Genomic DNA, 22577 nt, shown 5'->3' with positions numbered 1-22577 from the left:
ATATTCTTTAGACCTGAAAGCAGAATTATTATTATTTTACTTTAGTACAAATTTTGTAAAAATGCACTGTAAAATGTCGATTTTTGGATTTTACATAACTGCTTAATTCAATCCCACTGGTTTGTTTCAACTGTTGCTGGGGGTGTTTCTGAAAAAGTGCCTTGTACCCATGTTCAGACCTTGACAGGTGGAGGCTAAATACAGATTAGCCATTTTATCAAAATGACACATGATACATGAAGCGCCGCCCCTTAACCCATATCTGAAAACAGAAAACACAGAGTCAAAATAGCACAAATCCAGATTTAATCTGCGTATATACAGTAAATACTCTTCTTTGTTTTTACACCTAAACAACCCAAAAAAGGGACACCGGGTGGGATTCCCCCCTTTCTTTGATAGTGTACTTGAGTTACTGACATGATCATTCAGTGGGGCCTTGTTTTAATCAGATTAGCGGATTACAATTGTTTGTACGGATTACTTTATAACCCAGATTGAGGGAGAGGAGAGGGACTCTTCAACAGGATTTCAGGGGTGAAGGACTGCTCCTTTTAAGCAATCGTAAGTACATTTCTAGTCTTTGTCTTGTGTGTTGTGAAGTGGAAGTTAAACATTTTCAGAAAAATGTAGCTGTCATACAGCAGCGAACATAAAATTAAAGTGACTGTTTCATTTTTTTCTTCTTTTTTTAGACAATGCCATTTATAAATTTGGACGATCTGACGGACAAGGACAAGGCTGTAATGGAAGTAAACCAACTTAAACTTGAAGTGAAACTCGAAAGGTGGTTGGTAAGTTCTTTAAACTGAGGTGATGAATACCATCTCTTGTTTTTAAAGTGACCAGTTATCCAAAATGCAATATTTAAATGTAATGATACAAAGTTCAATTCATTATATCACGAGCATTATTTAAAGCACAAATAACACCTTTCTCTGCCTGATCATTTTAGACATCTAAATGCTGCGAGGAAATCAAGGATTATATTCAGGGTGGAGTGGAGGAGGACATCCTCGTCAAAGGCATTGCAGAGGATAAGAACCCCTTCAAGGAGAAAGGTGGCTGTGTCATCTGCTAGACTGGACCTGAGGAGCTTTTCATATCTCAGATTATAGCACCCAAGGGCATTCTCTCTCTCCTCATAAAATGGATTTGCAGACCGAGAAGACTAGAAGGACACAATAAAAGAAAGAATAAATAAACCTGCACAAGTTCCCAAGTAAACAATTCCCCGTCTTCTGGAAAAATTTGTAGCCTTAAAATGTTATTCTTTGGAAAGACGCAATAAGTAAGAGTTGTATTTGGCAAGGGTTGTATAATGCTTCTCTCTCATGTGGTGTACATAGTCTGAACAAATGGGCCCGTGTGTTGTTTCATACACAGAAGCAACTGTCATTAAACGTGCATGTTTATAACTCAGCCTGTCTCCGTGATTCACTGCTGTCAAGACAAGAGAAACAGATACATCTTCATAACTCAGTTTGCATACATTAAGGGTTTGCCTGACTTTTTCTCATAAGATTTGATGTGATCATTATCATTTTGTAGCATACATAATGGTCAATATGAAATTCTAAAGGATACTTTTATGAGCTCGGTTTGTTTGCAATGTTTAAATCTTTTTCTACTGTTGCCTTTTTAGTTTGATATTATTTTATCTATTGTTCCTGTTGTTTAAGCTCATGAAGGTTTGAATTTGCTAATATAATTAATGGGATTCACAAGATTAAGCACTAATAGCAAAAGGACATAACATTTTCTGTGAAACATAAGGTAATTTTTTTTTCTATCTTTTGCAATTTAGAGGTCTGAAATGTTAAAAATGTCGAATTTTTACTAGAAAATTTAATATTTGTTTATTTTCCTGCCTGTGTTCTGCAACCCTCCTCAGATTAATCCTGTGACCCTCAGGTTCAGAATCACTGCTGTGAAAATGAGATACCCAGTGGTCCAAGAAGTATTCAGATCCTTTGCTTCAGTAAAAGTACCAATACATACATCAATGTGTAAATTACTTTTACTACATTTCACTACATGCTGTTCTCTGGCAGAAAAATGGAATCAAAGTATTCAAGTCATCGTGCTGGTTTAGTCCTTCTGACTGTTATATTATATATGGTACCATTAAATTGTTAGTGAAGGATCCTTGTGTAGGCAGCATTTTACTGTACCTGCTGTCGGTGGCGCTATTTGAACTACTATAAGCTACTTACAGTTGTATATATAGGGAGAGAGATTTTTCTTCATTTGAAAAGAAACGAAAGCTGTCAAAGTATGCAGTAAAAAGTTCAGTATTTCCCTTTTTAGTGTATTGGAAATATAGTAACATCTAATGGAAATATTCAAGTAAAGTACCAGTAACTCAAAATTGGATTTATTCGTGAGTACTTACTTTCCACCACTGATACTGCAGGCTACTGTAAGTGGATTAGGCATTTTTGTAAAACTTCTATGGAACCTTTTTTTTTTTACTTATTCAACGTAAGCATTTCCCCCAAAATGATGGAACCAGACGGGAATAGAATGTTAATAACTAATTTTCCGGTGGGTTTATTTTTGATCCCGGGAGAAATCACCGCCTTTGCTTCCCAAAGAGTCACAGCCAGAAACACGGAGTGCGCATGCGCTATTTTGTAAACAGTAATGGCGCTGAACGGGGGAGTTCTGCGTTTGAACCTGCTTGTGCACAGCCGTAATTTCTACAAATTTAACTCGTTTGTTGGTGTCCGGTCGTTGTCTGAAAATGCGTCGTCTAAACCAGCAGCAGAGACCGCGGCCGACCATTTAATCTACTCGCAAGAGCACTTTGCATTGAAGGAGTCCCTCAGAAAGGTACGCTGCACTGCAAACATTTGACACTGAAGTTTTGAGGAAACGGAAGAAAACAAAATTTGACTTTGTTTAGTCGCTGACAGTTGGATAACTTATTGGTGTTGCTCCAAGGCAGACTATAATATTATATAACCTCAAGAAGCAGTGTCATGGAGACAGTCAAATGAAAGTGGGTAAGAGGTCACGGTGATGGCTTGTCTGTTGATGTCTGCTTTTTCTCTGTGTGCAGTCCAACATTTTCACGGTTTGTAGTACCACAGTTGGAAAGAAGTGTTAATGTGTGTGTCTACAAGTGATTGTACAAACAAGCATGTCTTTATCTAACGTTATGGAAAGGGGGAAAGCAGGGCAAAGCTTCCAGGAGAGGTGACAGCAGCTGCATGTTTTCATGACCCCACCATACACTCCCACATAAATAAATAAATATATATACACACATATTACTTTATTAATGCCAGCAGTGCTCTTGCCAACGTGCACAGCGTCTCAGCGCTGATAATAGGATGATGAGCAGCTATGGTTACATATTTGTCCATTTTTTTTTAACATCTATTACCATATGTAAAGAATCATTGGGTGAAATGAAATAAAAGTTGTAACGTTTACAACTTTGTTCCGTCAGAATCACTTTTTGTTGGCCAGGCAGGTGACCACATTCAAGATATGAGTTGTTGTTTTTTTTTTCAATGAATTTACACTAATACTGTAGAAATAAAGCAGAATAAGAACAACAAAGCTTAAAAAAAAAAAGTCAAGTCGAATCAATTTTAGTGATATAGCCTTAGACTACTAGGGAGGCTGTGGCTCAGACGGTGGAGCGGGTTGCACACTAATTGGAAGGTTGGTGGTTTGATCTCCAGCTCCTCCTGTCCACCTGCCTAAGTGTCCTTGAGCAAGACACTGAACCCTAAATTGCTCCCGATGGTGTACCATCGGTGTGTGAATGTGCTCCTGATGGCGGCACCTTGCATGGTGATCTGTCTCATTAGTGTGTGAATGGGTGAATGGAAAGACCATGTAAAAGCGCTTTAAGACTGAAAGGTGATAAAGCTCTATACAAGTACAGAACATTTACCATTTACTACTCTGAATACCTTTTTTTTTTTCTACATATACCTGGACAGAAATGGATGTAAACTCCAAATTGAATAGTTGGTACACAACCACGAGGCAGTAATTGTAGATCCAGGAACATGATTCTTGATTCCAGTTGGGTTTCTAACTGGAGGTTATTTGTAAGACTAAAGTGTATAAACATTGTTAGTGTCTGGAATACCGAGTGGGCCTTGGCATTCAGATGTCAATGCTTTATCAAGCTAATGCAGCCTAAACAGATACAATTTGAGTTTGTGTAAAACAAATGATTGGCCCTACAAAAAAAATTTGCATATCACATATCTAAAGGCCAAATACCTTTAGTTACAAGAACTGTTATTCTTTTTCTGGCCATAAAGGTTGGCAGATTTAAAAACATGTTTGTGGAAAACTAATTTTTGGAGCTGTGTGATTTGTCGGAATTTGAGTCCCATTTTCTGCTGTATTTTACACCGTGAGATTTAAGAATGTTAATATTCCCTGAAATGGTTTGACAAAACACTGAAATATCTTGATGTACAGATGATCTGAACTTGAGATAATTGATTTATTTAATGTGTTTATGTTTGGCAACTTGTGGAGAAGGCAAAAAGGACTGTTTGATTCGTGTTAACTGCGGTTTTAGGGGCGGAAATATTCAGTAGAAACTGAATTTGAATCATTTGTACTTGAATTTGAATTGGTTTATTTTAAGTTTATTGAAATTCAGTTTCAAACTAAAATTTAAATTTCAAGTTTTACAATTCAAATTCAAATATTAATGATTCAAATTCAGTTTCTACTGACACATAGTTCTGCCCATATGGTTTCCCCAGCTTTATAAGCAGAAACAATTGTTTTAGTGACTTTGGGGTTAACCAATTGAGTTTTTGTTTTTTGCTTGAGCAAGAGGAGCATTCAAAGACAGTTTAAAGGCACATTAGGGTTGTAGACATGGACGGAGGCGGGATGACTCAAAAGCCCTCAGCCAACTCAGATTCTTTTAAAAGGTTTTATATGAAAATTTCAAATAAAAAAAAATTCTCCAAACTATGAAATGTTTGTACTGCACCATTTTTCTCCCATGTTTGCTGACATATCACGCTTTTGTGTTTGCTGAACTGAATATTAGCAGTTGGCAGTTACAGTATGGTAGCAAATAACTCAAAGCAAGAATAAATAATCAGCTTGACTCGTTTTGGATAAATATTTGTAGACAAACACTGGAGACAGACGCTGTAAAAATATCAATGAGAACCTAATTTAAGGCAGGTTGCAAAGATGTTGCGGTAAATGGAGAGGAAACTTGTTGTCTGACTAAACCTTCAAAGGACGCCAGGAGGTTGAAAATAAACTAGCATTGGGAATATTGGGAAGGATGAAAATCTGAAAAGGAAATGCAGAACAATAAGTTGGCAGTGCAGGAAAGGGAACTTGAGGCAGGATGGTTTATTAAAAGAATTCACTAGACTCGTTTGTGTTTATAGATAGTATTCAAATGGGGTTGTAGGAAATCCTTCAGTCACTGCTCAAGGTTAGGCAGTGGCGGTGTTTCCACTACTAATTTTCTATTAGTAGGAAGGGCCATGTTGGATTGTATTTGTGTGCTCATTTATAGACTGAAAAAAGCATTCTTGTGCCAAGAAATTAGTCCGGCTTCCAGGGTCTCCTACATGTACAAAACCGGCCAAAGTTGGTATGCGTGGAAGGTCAAAGAGCCAAACAATACTTCCCTGATATTTCTAGGAAGAAGCTACTCATGTGCAGCCTCCCTTAATTTTCAGACTGAGATTTCCCAGACCACAACAAAGCCATTGTAGTACACATGTCTAAGATATTACAGAACAACTGTGAGGACCAGCGGGCTGTAATTATTTTTCAGCCGTAACGTATAATATATGGTAAAAGGTGAACCTTTAACACACTTTAACACAACGAGTCTGTACGTAGCGTCTAGAACAGTGATTCCCAAACTGTGGTACTTGTACCACTGGTGGTACGTAAGGCTCCTTGCTGAAAGGCCGAACAATTGCACTCCAAAAAATAGACATTTCATTTCATTATTTATTACATGTACACATCGCATTATAATGATGTGAAGATCCGTTGTTCATCATTTACATATTTTAGGAATAAGTATGGTGATGTAACGTCTGATGTTAGCTTAATGCAGTTGAATTCAGACTCCTCAGCCAATGTTTGATCTTTGAAAGGATGAGTGGATGCTTGAAATGGCTACAAGGTCCAAAAAAAAAAAACAGTCAAGGAGGAAGTGACAATGCTGAACCTGACAGGTCCGGCTTATCCCATCATGCTGAGGATGAGTCAGAGTGCCGAGTGGCGCCACTTTGGCAAGAGATGTCAATTTGAAACTGTAGCCTTATGTTTTTGCTATTTGTCCTGTCTGAGGCTATTATACGGTTAGATTGTTGAATTTTGAATGAAGAATTGTTGATATATGTCGTGTGAAGTGCCTCTCGGTTTGGTACATAGTGCTACATGGTCTGATTCATGGTCTGATTGGCTATCTCGCCCAGGGCAAGGCTCCCGCAGTCCAGACTGGACATTTTGAAAGACTTGATAATGCAATGTTTTTGACCCTGTCTTACTACATGAGCGGTCAGTGATGCGAAATTGTTCTGGTTTCTGGTATGTAGCACATAGTGCACAATAACCTTTGTGCGGATATGTGGGATAACTCCCTGCTGACCTTTATGTTTCCCTTTCCAGCAACCACTCGTCCCTCCCTTTCCCTCCTCAGGATCTGAACTTTGAACACAGATGAGTTTAAAGCAGGTTAAAGGGGACCAATATCTGCCTCTTTCAATACCTGCCGGAATTTTCATATTCGGCCCAGGCATTTACACCCATGTAGGTGTTGACAGCCGTGTCTGTTTTCGGTGTTGGACAGTCAAAAGATGATGGCCATGTTTTCTATCTGCTTAGTGTTCAGATGTTTCTCACCCATTGTGTTTGTTTTTGCTCGGGGAGTGGACCGGTGGATTGGGTTTGCATGTTTTGGCACGAGAAAAAGAGTGTGCACTACTTTTTGCAGTCGTGGAAAAAAAAAACTTTGAATACTTTTTCAGGACTTTTAAAAAAAAATATCAAATCAAAGCAACAGGAAAGGATAATCAAATAGGGTTTTTCACATTTCTGAACATACCTCAGTTAACTCTTTTATTGGCTGAGGCTTGGATTACCATTTCCACCAAATACCTCTTTTGTTTTAATCATTACTTTTCATTGGTTTTACCCACCATTTAGAGCATATTGCACTGAAGAGACACACATTCAAAGAGCAAAATTGTAATGAGTCTGTTGAAACCGTGGCTCATTAAAATGTTTGTTCATTGAAGTGAGGATGCATTTTTTTTTTCGAAAGAAACATTCAGAAAGAAAGTCACAGCACATATATTTTTATTTCATGTGTCTATTTAATTTGCTCGATTTAACTCGATTTGCTTGGACAGCAGCACTGAATAATAACAATCTTTATTTTGCACAAACTGTTGTTGATGTCCTGTGTACTGAAACTCCATGCTGTCAAAGCCTGACTTGTGAAGAATTGTCTAAAAAAAAAAAAAAAAGATAAAAATGAGCACATAAACATGAAACTATGCTAGAGATCTTCAGCCTATTCCCTGTGAAGCATCCTGACGTGTTGCAAAGGAAAATAGTAGCATACGAGCATCTCAGTAGATTGGTCATTCATAAGTGCTTCTCCAGCTGCGCACCACTTCCAGTTGCTTGACATGAGTCATGGCACTGATGGCCGCTCGCTCCAAAGCCTATTCCAAAACCAGGTTGTAACACACTCTTCACTCACTGCAGACATTTTCATGACTCGCAGAATAAGGCTCCAGTGACAAAGAGTATAATGCTCCTTTCATTAGAAGTCGAAAGACAAAACAAAAGCCGCTCTCACTAGCGAAGGATTATTATTTGAAATTGAGTGACAACACAACCACAGTACATTTGTTCCTCCCGTATAAATCCTTATTTCATTTAGCTTTGGCACAAATTAGCATGAAGTTAGACTTTTACCGATATGTAAAATTAACACCATTTACCTCTTATGTAATGAAAGTCATGCAACAACCACAGCTGCTCACTTACTGCTCTTTTTTTTTTTGCCACACTTTAAAAGCAAATAATATAGTCATCCTTCATTTCTAGGCAGCTGTATCCCAGGCTTTGTGGCTGAGTAGATGGAGTGGCTGCTAACCCAGGAGGAATGTCATTAGTTTGGGTTTCAGTACAGAGCTTCAGTTTTGCATGCTGATCTAAATAGTACTTGAGAGGTTTTTTCTACCCTGCCAAAAAAAAACGTAACGATGGGGAGAAAATGGAGTCATTAAAACATTAGCATGCAAATGGTTGAATGCAAAGGTATTGAATATCAGCAAAATATTGGCTTCCGTACAAAAACCCCACATCCACTGATAATGTAGAAAATAGCGCGGCGTGCATACAGTCGCTGTATTCAACGTGATTACCATGTAACACATATTTCCAGCCAGCTTTCTATTCATTGATATGAAATACCTTATGTCTGTCAGCTTAAGAGATTACTCTCTTACTTATTATTATTTTGATGAGAGAGGTATGTGCCCCACACAACTGGGAGCCCGCGCATGCATAGAAGTCACTATGTCCTTTTGGTCTTACTTATGAGACGGGAGATAGAATAGTGGGGCTGTCGTGTATTGTCAGAATCTCATTAAGATACAAAAGCGAAGAAATCAATGCGTGTCCATGCACAAACGTGCAAACCAATGCAAATGTCTTCTTGAGATTCACGAGAAATTTACAATAAATATTTCATGCACGTTGTATATTAGAAGCACACACAAATACAATATAAGATATCTCCTTTATTGTGTTTGTGTTACAGCTCATTGAGCAGGACATCAACCCTCACGTGGATCAGTGGGAAGCAGAAGGGAAGTTTCCAGCCCACAAAGTCTTCAAGATCTTGGGAAATGCTGGCTTTCTGGGGGTCAACAAGCCAGTTGGTAAGACACTTGATAATACCTGCTCCTCTGAGGACTTCTAAAGTCAGGTGGAACATTGACTTTGATAAACACACTTCAGGGCGATGCAGTACCCCTGCAGTCAACTCCTCCCAACAACAATCTTCTTCATCCTCCCTCAGGTTTTGTCATGAAATTGCACACAAAAATGAAAGTTGGTGCATTTGTTTGTTACACCTGTATCTTTATTAGATCTGTTGAGGAGTAGCAATGTATTTGGGATAGGTTCCAACCCGTCTCCCCCCTGAGGAGATGATTTCCATTGTGATTTCGTATTTAAAATCGGAGACAACTCTTTTTGAAAAATGATGAGTTTAATTGATCTCGTGGTATTATCTGGAAGAGAGAGAGATAGTGAGAAGGTTTGTTTGATATAAAAACACAGAAGCCTTTATTTTGGAGACTCGTTTTCTGTGCAAAGATCCAAGAGAGACAACAAGCCTGCTGGGAAATGATAATAATATTTACACCAAGGTGCCAAACTGGGTTCCCTTTTATTGCTCATGGAAACAAAAGGCTTTTACCTGATTGTGTCTTAAAGACAATTAAAATTTTAACAAATGAATACAGTAAAAATTTATTGAGTTAGTTGTCTAGACAAGTCCGTGAACAAACTGTTGAAAACCTACTGTTTTACTCTTCTCCCTGATTTTCAGTTAACCTGGATTTCTTAATGGAAAAGTTAAAGCATCAAAGCAGCTCATGTTTTGACGTGTTTGCCAAAAATGCATTCATTACACGAGAAGGACGCTGGACGCATACGAGGGCATTTTCCGGTGCAGACTTTTTTTTCCCATTTGTATTCTTGCAAATTCTAGTTGGTCATTCATACAAACGTGAAGACTGATAAATCATCCCGGCCTCAGTCTGCATGATATATGCTGCTGGGACGTGCTGTTTCTGTTACCATTGCAAAAACTCCCATGATAAATCTGTAGCATATCTGAGGATTGAAAACCCCTTAAAAATGTTCCTTTTGAGGGATTAATAAAGTATCTGTCTATCTATCTATCTATCTATCTATCTATCTATCTGGCACAACATAAATATTGCTTTTAAGGATACAATATTTTAATTTAAGAAGACTGTCATGAAAAGCAGTCAAACTCTGAATTATAGTTTAGGTGGTGGATAGAATTTCCCTAAATTAAGGGATAGGTGGATTGAAATGTTTCCCGCAACACTAGAAACTGAGGAATCCTTCACTGTGTGCCCATTTTGACCATTTCATGCGTCACGAGACATTTAGCACATCTTTTTCACAGCTGAATTCATGTCCCATTTGTTTTCTTTTAGTTTGACAGTCATACATTTACAGTCGGTCTGGTTTACAAATGTTCCCGCTGTGATGATGGGTGTTGGTGTCACAACCCCCCCCTACACACACACACACACACACACACACACACACACACACACCTCCCACACCTCCCACACCTCCCACAACAGCTGTCTGCTATCCCATTTCCAGATGTATACCCAGCTGGGTCTTTGCAGAGGTAGAGGAGGGAGAGGGATAACTGCAGTACAGGACCACAACATTTTTGTGGGTTTGATGTGTAATCCATCCTGAATATGTGAAGAGATTTGTGGGAAATGTTGGACAATCAACAGCAGATGTTTAATCTTCCACAGTTTTTCTGTATTAAGTTATTTCCACAATAATAGAGTTGTTTCTCTTAATAATTCTCCACTTCTCATTATTATCTTCGGTAAAGCCAACTGCAGTTCTAATTCTGACATTTGATGCTGAAAAAATAGAACAAAAATGTGAGCGCTGTGACAAATACTCCACCACAAGTCTGTAGGTCAGAGACGAGGGAGAGCGAGGGAATTAAAATGTGCTGAGTACACAAGCATTAAGCATTAGGAGACAAGATTAGAGAGGAGGATTGGCCCAGTGGAAGACACACTGTATGAGCAGGTGGTAGATTACCTTCTATCATGCACAGGAAACATTCCTAGTAGATACCATTAGTAGAACTTAATGACAGTAGAGGATCAATTATACTCTATAAATTAGAAACAACTGGTTAGTGTAGTGCTTTGCACTGATACTGTGCCCTTGCAGTAGGCCATATAGTCCCTGTTCACTAAGGCCTATGTCAAATTTAAAAGCTCCAAATGAAACATTTTTGACAGGTAAAGCCAAGACTTTGCACTGCATGTGTATCTTCAAAATAAAAGACAATATTCAACACGTGTATTTGTAAACTCAGGCTCTTTCTAATCATTACTGCTGATTTTGGTTTAACCATAAGAGGAAAGGAGGACCAGAGTTGCTACTGAACTGTAAGTCTTAAAAAAAAAAACCAGGTGCATTCGTAGTAACTACAACAAGACGCTTTCTGTTGTGTCGCTGTGCTAACTAATGAAGCAGACTCAAAGAATTCTACTGTGGGTTAATTGATTTAGAGGCTTGGATTACAGGGATGGGAAAAGGGATTTGGGAGTGTGTTTCATGCAGAAATGATTCATTGGGTGGAATTACACAAGAGGTTGCGCTTGTTCAGTTGAAAAACTTTTATGTAGTAACAGTAAAAAAGAAATCTGTAAATGTGTCAAGATTTTATAATATATCTATGAATTTGTTACTAAATACAATTTCAGGAATTATCCAGAATCAATTGACATTGTCTTGATATCCTGAATGTGCACCATTTTCCCTTATCCGATATAGAGACTCAGTTCGAGACAAAATGATCTCACATTCTACCGTTTCTGTATTGCTTATGGATACTAATATTTTTTATGAAAAAAATAAATGCTCATAGTAACATAGTGTATTAGTGATACATTGTTTTCTATGATCGTGTTGACTGTTACCATTTAAAACCCCAGACTATGTAGCACACTTAACACGAGGCCCGACTGTGTCTAGGCATTTGCCGTCATCCCTCAGGGCTCCTGTGGGCCTTGATGACTTTATATTTCAAAGAGCAAAGTATGAAATGTCCTACGTTTCAAACGGCAAACACATTTAATGTGTCTGTTTACAGCCTTATGCAGTCCATAGACAACACTCAACACTTACTCCGCACTCTTTTTCCATGTGCAAGGAAAGGCATTATTACCCTTCAACACAAGAACAGGAAGTTTTCTCAAGGTGGCTTCGCTGAGAGAGAGAGAGAGGACAGGGATGACCCCTGGCTCCCTGCCTGTTTTCCTCTCCACTGACAGAGAGCTATCTGCAGATCACACCATGGAAATGGCCCAATGTCCTGCTGGCACTAGATACAGCCTGGTCGCCTGCACACTTTATTTTCCCTTTAACTGAGTATTTTTGATGCTATGTTTAAATGAATAACATCTTGGTGAGACTTGGGAGATTTGGGCTGTTTCCTGTTTCACATCTTTTACTTCAGTAATGCTATGATCAATGACTTTCTATAACTTAGAAACATTGCGAACAGTCTGATTTTACATGACATCACACTGTAATGATGACATGCATTCATGATTCAGTATTTAGTAACTTATTTCTATTGGCGCAGTTACATAACTCCCATGGAGATGTTTAATGATTCATCCTCTGGGGGGGGGGAAATCATCTATTTTAAAATCATTTCCTTGTTGATTTGCATATTCAGTGCAGAAACAGTGTAGAATAGCCATGGAAAACTACAGCATGTTACTCATCACCTTTGCTAATGGCTGCTTGTGCTACGCTTTGAAATCCTTAGATTTTGTATCCTTTAATTGGTGTTTCATATGGAACTCCTTTCGACGAGAACCTATGGTGAGGAACAGCTGCTGCTCTGAAGAACCATATGTGTTCAAACTTGACATTTGTGACAGAATTCTGTTTGTTTTTCTTCTGCTTGCTTGTTCAACCAGACGGCCTGCTGTTTTGTTTAAATTAGGATAAACCTTGGTGCTTCCCTTGGTTCACATTATCCGCGGCAGGGTTTCCAGCGCTCCGAGACTTATCGCCACGCAGCTGCACCTGTTTCCTTTTTTTTTTTTTTTTTTTTCTTCTTATTTTTTTTGGCTCACCCACTCCCTTATTTGCTTGTCCTGCTACATCTCCCTCTATCTGTCCCAATTTATTTTGCTCTCTTTCTTTTATTCCTTGTCTATTTTGACAGTCTGCCAGCCTGTGCTGTCCATTATTCAATAACTAGTCTGACATGTGATATTAAACCACTTTGCTAGAGTTGCAGGCCTCTGTGTGAGGGAAATTCACTCATAATTAGTCATTGTCAGTCAGTGGTAATAGTATCCATCATTCAGTTGCTGCCATGCTGTTTTTAGTCACAGGAAAACTGAGCACAGAGCATTCACAAGTACTCCATCTTGTTACTTTTGACTGCCTGGAAATTATCATCAAAAGATATGTCCTGAATGAATAACTGTCAGGTTATATTTGCTCGAGCAGCACGAGATGAAGTTAAACTTTTCTTTTTGTACTGCAGAACGACTGTTCATCTTCATATTGTTTATTTGACAATGTGTGTGTATGTTTACCAAACCATCTTGAGAGAAATGCTGTGTGAGAGCAGGTACATTAGCTCGCTCATTCCAGGAGTTGCAGGTAGAAAATTGGCCTTTAGCATTAAGCATGCTAGTATAAAAACCAGTCTGTTTATTACACAATGGATGCTGCAACTGATGATAAAAGGAAAAAGAAAGGAAAGGTAAAGAGATGGGGTTTTATGAGGATGACTGACACAAAGTGGTGTTTTAAACCTGGTTTATAATGCACTGTTCAACTCCATTAAGGACCTCGGGTCTCCACTGCCAGAGTGGAGTAAATAGACATCCTTTTTTTTTCTTTTTTTTTTTTTTGCAAATGGGTTGTGAAGAGATCAAAATCAGGTTGGAGATCCTAAGTAGAGCAGATGAGATGACACTGAGATGACAGTGACCTTTATCTACAGTGTGCTCCTGATCTCCCAGCACTGCTTTTTGCACATAATTACAGATGGTGCAATTAATGATAACATCCTTTGAGTGCATGCTCCGATGCCAATGGATCAGTTCAGAATATTATACTAGTGTTTAGTGTCCAGTTTCCAGCGTGCGTGTGCAGAAAAGCCTGCTAGGTGGTGATTTTATCACAGAGGTAACAGGAAATATGGAAGTGAGACAGGGTGGGTGGCTGTAAAGCTACTTTAAGGTTACTAATATAGTGACAGTGGCATATCTATCCACAGCAGCTTGTGTTGGTGAGCCTATTTTTTCTTCTTCTTTAAACTTAGTATTAATGCTCACAACTATTATCTAATTTGCATAAAGGACAACCAAACCAAAAATCGAAATAATGACAATACACAAGAATCCACTTGATGCACAGTGAACTCTTAGACTTGAACTGTCAGAGGTAGTTAAAGTCAGAGGTAGTTAAAGGTGTCTTGTGTTTTGTCCTGTGCAGAGTACGGAGGCTTGGGACTGGACTTCAGCTATAGTGTCGCAGTGGCAGACGAGCTCGGCAACATCAACTGTGGAGGCATTCCCATGGCCATCGGTGTACAAACAGACATGGCTACTCCCGCACTGGCCAGGTACAATCATACAAACCTAGTATCGAGTACTCGGATAAGTTTTGCCTGAAATCATATATCGCTCGACAACTTCCGTTGGATTTATGTAAATCGTCATCTTGCTTGTGTAACTAATCCCCCTCCAGGGCTGCGTTTTCTTATGGAAAGTACAGGCTCAAGCACCAACGCTTATTTTTATTGATTTATTTTTTGTTCCTTTTTGCACCACCTCTCGAGCCAGTTGTGTTGGAGCTGAAGTACATGTTCAAGCACGTTTCCATGCCTGGTTTTCAGATGCTTGAGATGAAAATAGTGTGTTTGATGTACGAGTGTTTAAAACCAAACCACGTCCAACTATGCAAGAGCCTTTGTTTTAGACATTTTCTTCATCGCTGTGAAGTCTTTCCACTTTTTACACCCATCTCTTCTGAGGTTCTTTTTTATTTTAGTGCATTTTTATTGGTCTATTGTTGACAATAATAGTTGTTCTGAGGCTCACATTTCACTTGATGTAATGTGAGAATTGTATAAGTAAAATTTAAAAAAAGTAAATCCATATCCAAAGTCTTTATACTGGTTACACTTCTACATAAATGTACACATTTTTGGAGTCCGTCCGTAATATATTTGGTAGTAGTTTGTCTCACCCTTGTAGTGCTTTGGCTAGTTGTGTAGTATCCTCCTGCTGTGAAACATCTGCTGGTGACACAAGATAAAATTCAGTGGAATAGACAGTCGGAGTCTCGGGAGCTTAATTAGGGTGATATACACCAGCCTGCAATGAGGTTTATGAACTAAGAGCTGCAGAAAAGAGGGAGTGATATCATGGGTCCCCTCCTCTCTCCCACTGGAACTGTAATTGGCTAAAACATGGCAGTGTTGTTTTAAAGCGCACCAGCTTCTCCTTTGTCTTGCCACAGTTACACAGCACAGTTTAACTCTTTCACACAACTGTTGCTACAAAGTGTCCTGCCTATCAGGTTCAGATTAGATGTCGACAATATGGGCATTTTCTTGATGGTAAGGGACACTGAAGGGACATTGAAATATCGTCATGGATGATAATCTTTTGTCCGTGACTGTATGTGTCTGTCTCTGCAGGTTTGGTTCAGCTGAGCTCAAGAAAGAGTTCCTCCTTCCCTCCGTCATGGGGGACAAAGTGGCCTGCCTGGGAGTCAGTGAAGTCGGAGCTGGCTCTGATGTCTCAAGTGCGTTTTTTTCCTTCAGTATTTTATAATAAATTCCTCTTTAACAGCAAGTCAGTTTCAGTGAGGCAATAAATTCACTGTCATCACATCTCACCATTTTTGTCTTTTTATTTCTGGATCAGCGTTCTATTAATGTAGTGCATTTGTGTTATGTTTTCTGCCTTCGGTAGTAATACACCAGCTTTAACGTAACAGTAATTTCTTTTGGTAAAACTCTACGCCTAAGTATTTTAATTTAAAGGCAGAGATTATATTGCTGTACCTTTTTATCAATTGAAACTTTTGATTTAACCCTCTGCCCTTTTCTCATCTTTGCATGTCGATGCACACTAAATGCTGATTCAAGGTATCAAGACCAAGGCGGTGAAGAAAGGGGATGAATATGTGATCAATGGGGGAAAGATGTGGACCACCAGCGGTACCCAGGCTGACTGGATGTGTCTCCTTGCCAACACCAGTGATGGTCCTCCACACAGGAACAAATCTCTCATCTGTATGCCCATGAACCTGCCAGGTAGGATCAGTTTGTCATGTAACTATGAGCTATTCAGCTAACTAATGAGCTGAAATCTGCTGTGGTGAATGTATGTAATTTGTGATTCATCTTACATCAAGAATCAGTCCTCAAATGTAGGACTCTGCATGTTTTCAGGTTGTTTTGAAAAACACAGATTGTCATATCCTTCTTAAATAGCATTTATTATTTGGTGTTAGTGTGTCTTTGCCAAGATGTATGATGATTATGTTTCCCGTCTTTCCCGTCGTAGGCGTACACATCGCCCGCAAGATTGGTAAACTGGGTATGTGGTCGTCAGACACAGCGGAAGTGTTTTTCGATGATGTCCGAGTGCCGTGTAAGAACGTCATCGGCAAGGAAGGCATGGGCTTCACCTATCAGATGCTTCAGTTCCAGGAAGAGAGGCTCTGGGCAGTGGCCAACAGTGAGTGAACCTTTTTCAAGTTAATCTTTCCCTCAGACTTCATCTTCCTCAGTTTTCTGTTATATTTCTTCTCCATTTTTTCGTCACATCTCATCAGCTTTGTACAGATTTCACTAGAAAATGCGTCAGTTTGTCGTAGTGTTGTTGTTTTTAGTCTCCAAAAATAGGGAGTTCAGGTCACACAGTTCAAGCCATTAATCTTTGGTAAAATCGTTGTTTACTTTCGATTTTGGGTAACAAGCATGAGTCAATGTTTTCTTAGGCAGAATGTTTGACAAAGTATTTAGAAGTGAGAAAGAATGTTTTTACTGAATGTGACGCTCTTAAATCAGTCTGCCTGGCCCTGTTAATGAAAACTTAGACTAGAAGACTCAGAGTCATCAGTGTTGTTGCCACTCAGTAGTGAAGATGTTAAGAACAACCCTACATCACCTATCTGTCTAAACTGTTACGCCTCTAGCATTGACCACGATGGAGAACATCATTCAGGAGACCATTCGGTACACACAGCAGAGGAAGATCTTCAAGCAGCCTGTCCTTCACTACCAGGCGGTTCACTTCAGGTTGGCTGAGCTGCAGACGGAAGTCGAGCTGCTCCGCTCCCTCCTCCACCGCGCCACAGGTGAAACGCAACAAAAACAGAAACTAAAGATTAATGTTAGTATCGGCTGACTCTGAATGACTGCGTTCCCTTTTAATGTCCTTTTATCACAGAATTAATACATTGGAATTAGGACAGCTGTTGGGGTTATGGTGTGCATTGATGGGGAAAGTGTTGGCTTGTACCACTATAGCATTTATTTTGAAAACACACATTAATGTGCAAAAGGGCTTTAGGTGTTTAGATTGTTATCTATCACACAGTACCATCAGTGAGGCGTCCGATTGGTCCCGAATTCATCTGTAGTGTGAGATGACTGCCTCAAACATACAGCCAGACTCGTAAGGAATCATTTATGTGACAAAAACAAGGAGACCTGCCACAGATGATATAGTCAGTCCCTACATCTCAAAGTCATGGAAGCGTTACATGAAGAGACAAAAACACTGAGGCCGCCTAAATCCACAGAAGAACTGTGGGAAGTTTGAATCAATCTACCTGCACCTTGGAAAACTGTGAATAAGTGCACTTGTGTTCTTTTAAAGGAAAAAGGATATTAAGTAGCACTTTGTATGAAGCTACTTTTTTACATGATATTATTTTTTTTACTGTTAGGTTAGGTTTTAGTGCCTAATATCGTTGTACATAGTTGTGTATTAGCTAAGTGCTTTTCTTCACAGCGTCAGTAAGTCACATCTCACCCTCAACCCAAGTTTGGTCACATTCTTTGTTTTACATCTGTGGTGTTTTTGGAAAATGATAACCAATGAATGCTTTGATACCAAAGATAACCAAGGCAAATAGTTGACTCAACTCTGCAAAATTTACGTGAATGCCAATGCAAATTATTTGCCCATGTATGATGCAGTAGGTTGGTTTGAAAAGACAGAGGGCATGGGGCCGACTGGAGAGCAATGTGGTGGCTCGATATTAGTGTTATTGAAACAAATGGAACATGCCCAGCTCTTCCAAAATACGAGCCAAGACCTTAACACTGCAGTGTTTATAATATGAATATGTGGGCGCATCTGTCGGGCAGAGGTCCAAGGTCTTGTGCTTTTCTCGTTCTGTTTTTTACCTCTTCAGTGGCTCACAGCCTTGAATGGATTCATGGAGCTGGTAACAGTTCAAGTCCATTTACCCAGAAATCCAAGCTTTTGCATCTGTTTGGCACAAATAGATAAAGGGCACACACACACACACACACACACACACACACACACACACACACACACACACACACACACAAACTTCTTTACACACTGAAACAGAAACAATCCCGCAGCTCACACGTGCTCCTCTCGAGGGTACCTATAGTACAATAGAGGTATTGATTAGTTGCCCTGGGAAAAGGCTTGAATGGAAAAAACAGTGAATGAGAGCCAGCCGCAGGTGACCCTGAAATTGAAGCACATGTGCTTATTGTCTCTGTTTTCTGCTTTACATTCTGTCCATCTGGACATTTTTCACACTCTTCCCTGCTGATGTCTCTATGTCTGTCCTTCCTGCAGCATTGTACATTAAAGGCAACGATGTCACCAAACTGGCATCCATGGCCAAGTTAAAGGGCGGCCGCCTGGTCAGAGAGCTGAGCGATAGTTGTCTCCAGTACTGGGGAGGGATGGGCTTCACCAGTGATGTGCCGGTCAGCAGATTTTACAGGTAAGACCAAAATAACGAAAGAGGTAAGATACAGGTTTTCTTTTGTTAAACTTTATTTGTAAAAAGGGCTTTTCCTGTTTTCTTGATGTATCAGAAAATCTAGAGGGTGAGAATTTGTGTGAAAATGACCAGTCATAAGCACACTGCAGATGTTAATACATAAATGTGCTCCATATTATATACTCTGTGTGTGTGTGTGTGTGTGTGTGTGTGTGTGTGTGTGTGTGTGTGTGTGTGTGTGTGTGTGTGTGTGTGTGTGTGTGTGCGTGCGTGCGTGCGTGCGTGCGTGCGTGCGTGCGTGCGTGCGTGCGTGTGTGTGTGCGTGCGCAAATGAACTCCGAAAGAAACTGCATCTGATTTGTAACATACAGCTTCATTATATTCAGGGTTTCGCTCCTGCACACATCTAATCACAAAAAAACATGTAATGTCTCACCACAAAACTATGACTCAGCAGCGCCAGCCACTAACACGCCAACTGTTGTTATATTTGACTGACAGATGTGCATTTTTTGTGAGGGTGTAATGTTTCTATGGTAACGGCAGCCTCCCCAGTTGCAGGACTGATAAATATTGTGGTCAGTGTGTTTTACTTGACTGCTAAATGTGATTTCTTAATCACAACATTATAACTGGACAGATGAATGGCTTCAGTCTAATAAAGAAAACTCTTGAATGAATACAATCAGTCTCTTTTTCTGGGAGCCTCCTCCCTTGGGTATTGAGTGTATAACACTGGGCAACAGCATTTCAACTTTTTTTTGTCACACAAACTAAAATAGGTGGGACTGATAGTACACTTCAAACCAAATTCGAATCTCATTTTAGCACAAGGTAAGTTTTTGAGGTAGAAAATAAAATTGTTCAAGAACTGTGCATTACGTATTCCTTTATAAGGCTCTTATTGCACTTACAAATGTGTACTTACTCACTTCTGAATTGTACAAGTGTAGGATTTTGCATATATTTGGCTTAGAAACATCTCCTGTCGGTGTGCAGCAATAGTCTGCCAACATACAAGCTGATACATGAATATACTGGAACAAGAAACTAGAGGTTATAAATACATACTGTAAACATATTTAGATTCAGCGAATGAAAAACAAAAGTGTTTTTGTTTTTTTTGCATGGGTCAATTTGTTTTAACTAGTATAATCAAATAATACTTCTGATTGTCAAAGTCCTTGTTTTGCACTGTGCTGACATTGAGTGATAGGGCAAATAATGCAACTGTATTATTAGCCACATGGTGACAGAAAAAAAACGTACTAATCTGATTTAGCATGAAGTTGCGATTGTGACACAAAAAAAACAAAATGGTTTGAAATTTGTCCCTCTCATAGGGATTCGAGGTTAATGTCGATTGGGGGAGGAGCTGATGAGGTAATGCTGGGGATCATCTGCAAGTACATGGACACACTACCCAAGATGTGATGTCACAACTTTGCTGATAGCAATCAATGTGGAAAAAAAACCCCACATAAATCACCTAAGTGCAGTCGTGATATTTTTTTGTCGCTTTGACCCGTTTCTCATGAGGATGTTTAGCATTTTGCCTTTGATAGTTTTAACAACCCGGCATGCGGTCATGAAGATTTCCTGATGTGCTCAATCAAACATCAATTAGGATTGTTTTTTTTTTTTTTCCTTCGCCTGACCTTACAAATATGAATAACAATTGCACAACTTTGGTATAATTACATTCAATGAATTTATTTAAATAGTAATCATCTTTTAAACGTACCCATTTATGCACAACCAGCTGTTTTATGATCAGGCTTTTTACGTGACATTTGATACATTTCCACAACTGTCAAATATTTAGAGCGCATCTTATTTGTGTCCAAGTAGACAGACTCATATTGGCCAATTCAGAGCATACATTTTTTTTTATTTACATTCACAACATTTTTACAACAAAGTTGAAACAATGTAATCCATCCATTCATTTTTGAAATCATGTCATTCTGTAACTAAATCACTTTTTACGCAAGTTGTTCTGTATAGTAAACTATTCAAAATATTTGTTTGCGTTGCTCATTCAACATTCCCACTTTTGCATTAAGGTTTGCGACGCAGTATTATCTTCCACAGTTGGTGCATGTTTAATGTCTTATCTCGTCAATGCAGATATATTTGCAAATTATGAAGTACATACAAATATTGGCAGCAGGTATACATACAATATACATGATCCTCCCTCTTCTGATTAATCAGATCAGACTTTATCCACTCCTCTAAACAAGTTTTACCAGTAGGACTCCGTCAAATCGCATCAATCGGACTCCTTTCATGACTCAAATTAGGCTCATCGTATGAAATGCTGAGACACCGGGCCACATATGAAGCTCAGTCTTTTCAAATAAAAAAAAAAAAAATCCCTGCGTTCCTTATCCTAGTCTAGATTAGAGATATAACGGCGTGGCACATAGTGATGTGGAGTTTAAGGGGCCAAGTCCAACTGGGTCCTTCTATCACCTCAGCTTGATGAACCAGTACAGGACAAAGAAGACAAAACAACAGAAGAGCAGCATGTAGCACAACAGTTTGGTCTGACTGCCTCTGGACAGCTGCTTCACTCTGCCGATGGTGGCGCCAAGCAGTCCTCCTGTCGAGTCAAAGTCTGTGTCCTGCAGTGGGAAAGAGGGATTAAAGAGTGAAGTCCACAATGCACCTAAACATTCGGATCAAAGGATATATTATTATAGTTTGAAGTGGTGGATTATAACTATTTACTTAAGTTTCTTACGTTTTGAGTACTTTGATTTCACACGACTTTATACTTCTTTTAAACCACTTTTTAGGGGGGGGGGGGGGGGGGGGGAATGTTGTACTTTTTTTTTTTTTTACAGCCGCCATGTTACTTTGGCAGATTATGGTTTTAACATTCAAGACTCTAGAATACTTAAATTGAAATAAAAAAAAAAAAAAGTAAAAACTCACCATATCATCCAGCATTTTATTCTGGTATTTAACCTCCGTCCCAATGTCGATTGACAGCTGCAAATATCAAGAAAAAAAAAAAAAGAAAAAAAAATTACATAATTGGCAATAAACAACAACAATTATCAAAACGTAATTTGACGTCACATCAGAAACAACAAACCCATTTCAAGATATCCACACACCAGATTTCAACCACAACGTGCACAACACTTCGGATCTTTCCTTTCAGCTGTGACTTGATTAAAAACATCCAACCTGTCATCAGTGGGTTACTTACACTTTTTAATGCGGTGACTTTGGCTCGCAGTCCCTCCTGGAGGTGTTCATTCTCCTCCTCGTACACGCTGTATCCACTCGCTACGTAATTCCCGGAGCCTCCTTCTCCTGTGCGAAACCAAAGTTGGCTGTCAGTACACCAATAGTGAGGGGATTTATTGACATTTGAATTCTGGGTTTGTTTCAACTTTTATCCCCCGAGGAGAGGACGACATCGGAGCATTTTAGCAGCTCTGGGTAACAACATTAGCTCGCGTTAGCTCCGCTCGCTAAACAAGCGAGCGGAGCTGACGTATGAACTTTAAAAAAAAATAAATAAAAGTGTTCAATTTCTGGTTTGTTACCGAGTCCGGCGCGTCTCATTGTGAGCCTCTGAAGCGAACACCGCCCGGTGGTATATTTGGTTTTGGGTAAGAAAACAAAATGTGGTACTAAATGAGCTGGCAGTGACAGTCATCAGTAACCGGGTAGCGTCAGTAGAAAGCCACGACATCATACGGTGGCCGAAGAGGACA

General features: G+C 39.3%; 3 protein-coding genes across 3 annotated transcripts; 2 read left to right on the top strand and 1 right to left on the bottom strand.

Moving 5' to 3' along the window:
* Nucleotides 1-551: 551 nt before the first annotated feature.
* gngt1 (guanine nucleotide binding protein (G protein), gamma transducing activity polypeptide 1) lies at nt 552-1081 on the top strand. Its single transcript, XM_069176764.1, has 3 exons — nt 552-564; nt 696-794; nt 956-1081. Exons 2-3 carry the CDS (start codon nt 699-701, stop codon nt 1079-1081), a joined length of 222 nt encoding a protein of 73 aa, XP_069032865.1. The 5' UTR covers nt 552-564; nt 696-698.
* Nucleotides 1082-2638: 1557 nt separating this feature from the next.
* On the top strand, nt 2639-20865 carry LOC138214736 (probable acyl-CoA dehydrogenase 6). Its single transcript, XM_069176519.1, has 9 exons — nt 2639-2835; nt 8807-8927; nt 14320-14449; nt 15530-15636; nt 15983-16150; nt 16404-16577; nt 17038-17199; nt 18690-18840; nt 20184-20865. The coding sequence occupies exons 1-9, from the start codon at nt 2647-2649 to the stop codon at nt 20272-20274; spliced, it is 1293 nt and encodes a 430-aa protein (XP_069032620.1). The 5' UTR covers nt 2639-2646; the 3' UTR covers nt 20275-20865.
* bet1 (Bet1 golgi vesicular membrane trafficking protein) lies at nt 20711-22545 on the bottom strand. The gene is made up of 4 exons (XM_069176520.1): nt 22407-22545; nt 22064-22170; nt 21784-21840; nt 20711-21470 (listed from the first exon to the last, which is right to left on the bottom strand). Exons 1-4 carry the CDS (start codon nt 22423-22425, stop codon nt 21315-21317), a joined length of 339 nt encoding a protein of 112 aa, XP_069032621.1. The 5' UTR covers nt 22426-22545; the 3' UTR covers nt 20711-21314.
* Between the last annotated feature and the right edge of the window lie 32 nt (nt 22546-22577).

This window comes from Embiotoca jacksoni, unplaced genomic scaffold (genome assembly GCF_022577435.1).
Source record: "Embiotoca jacksoni isolate LCO1_2020_lvr unplaced genomic scaffold, fEmbJac1.0.p SCAF_7, whole genome shotgun sequence".
Classification (NCBI taxonomy): domain Eukaryota; kingdom Metazoa; phylum Chordata; class Actinopteri; family Embiotocidae; genus Embiotoca; species Embiotoca jacksoni.
This window is presented reverse-complemented; position numbering and strand designations above follow the sequence as displayed.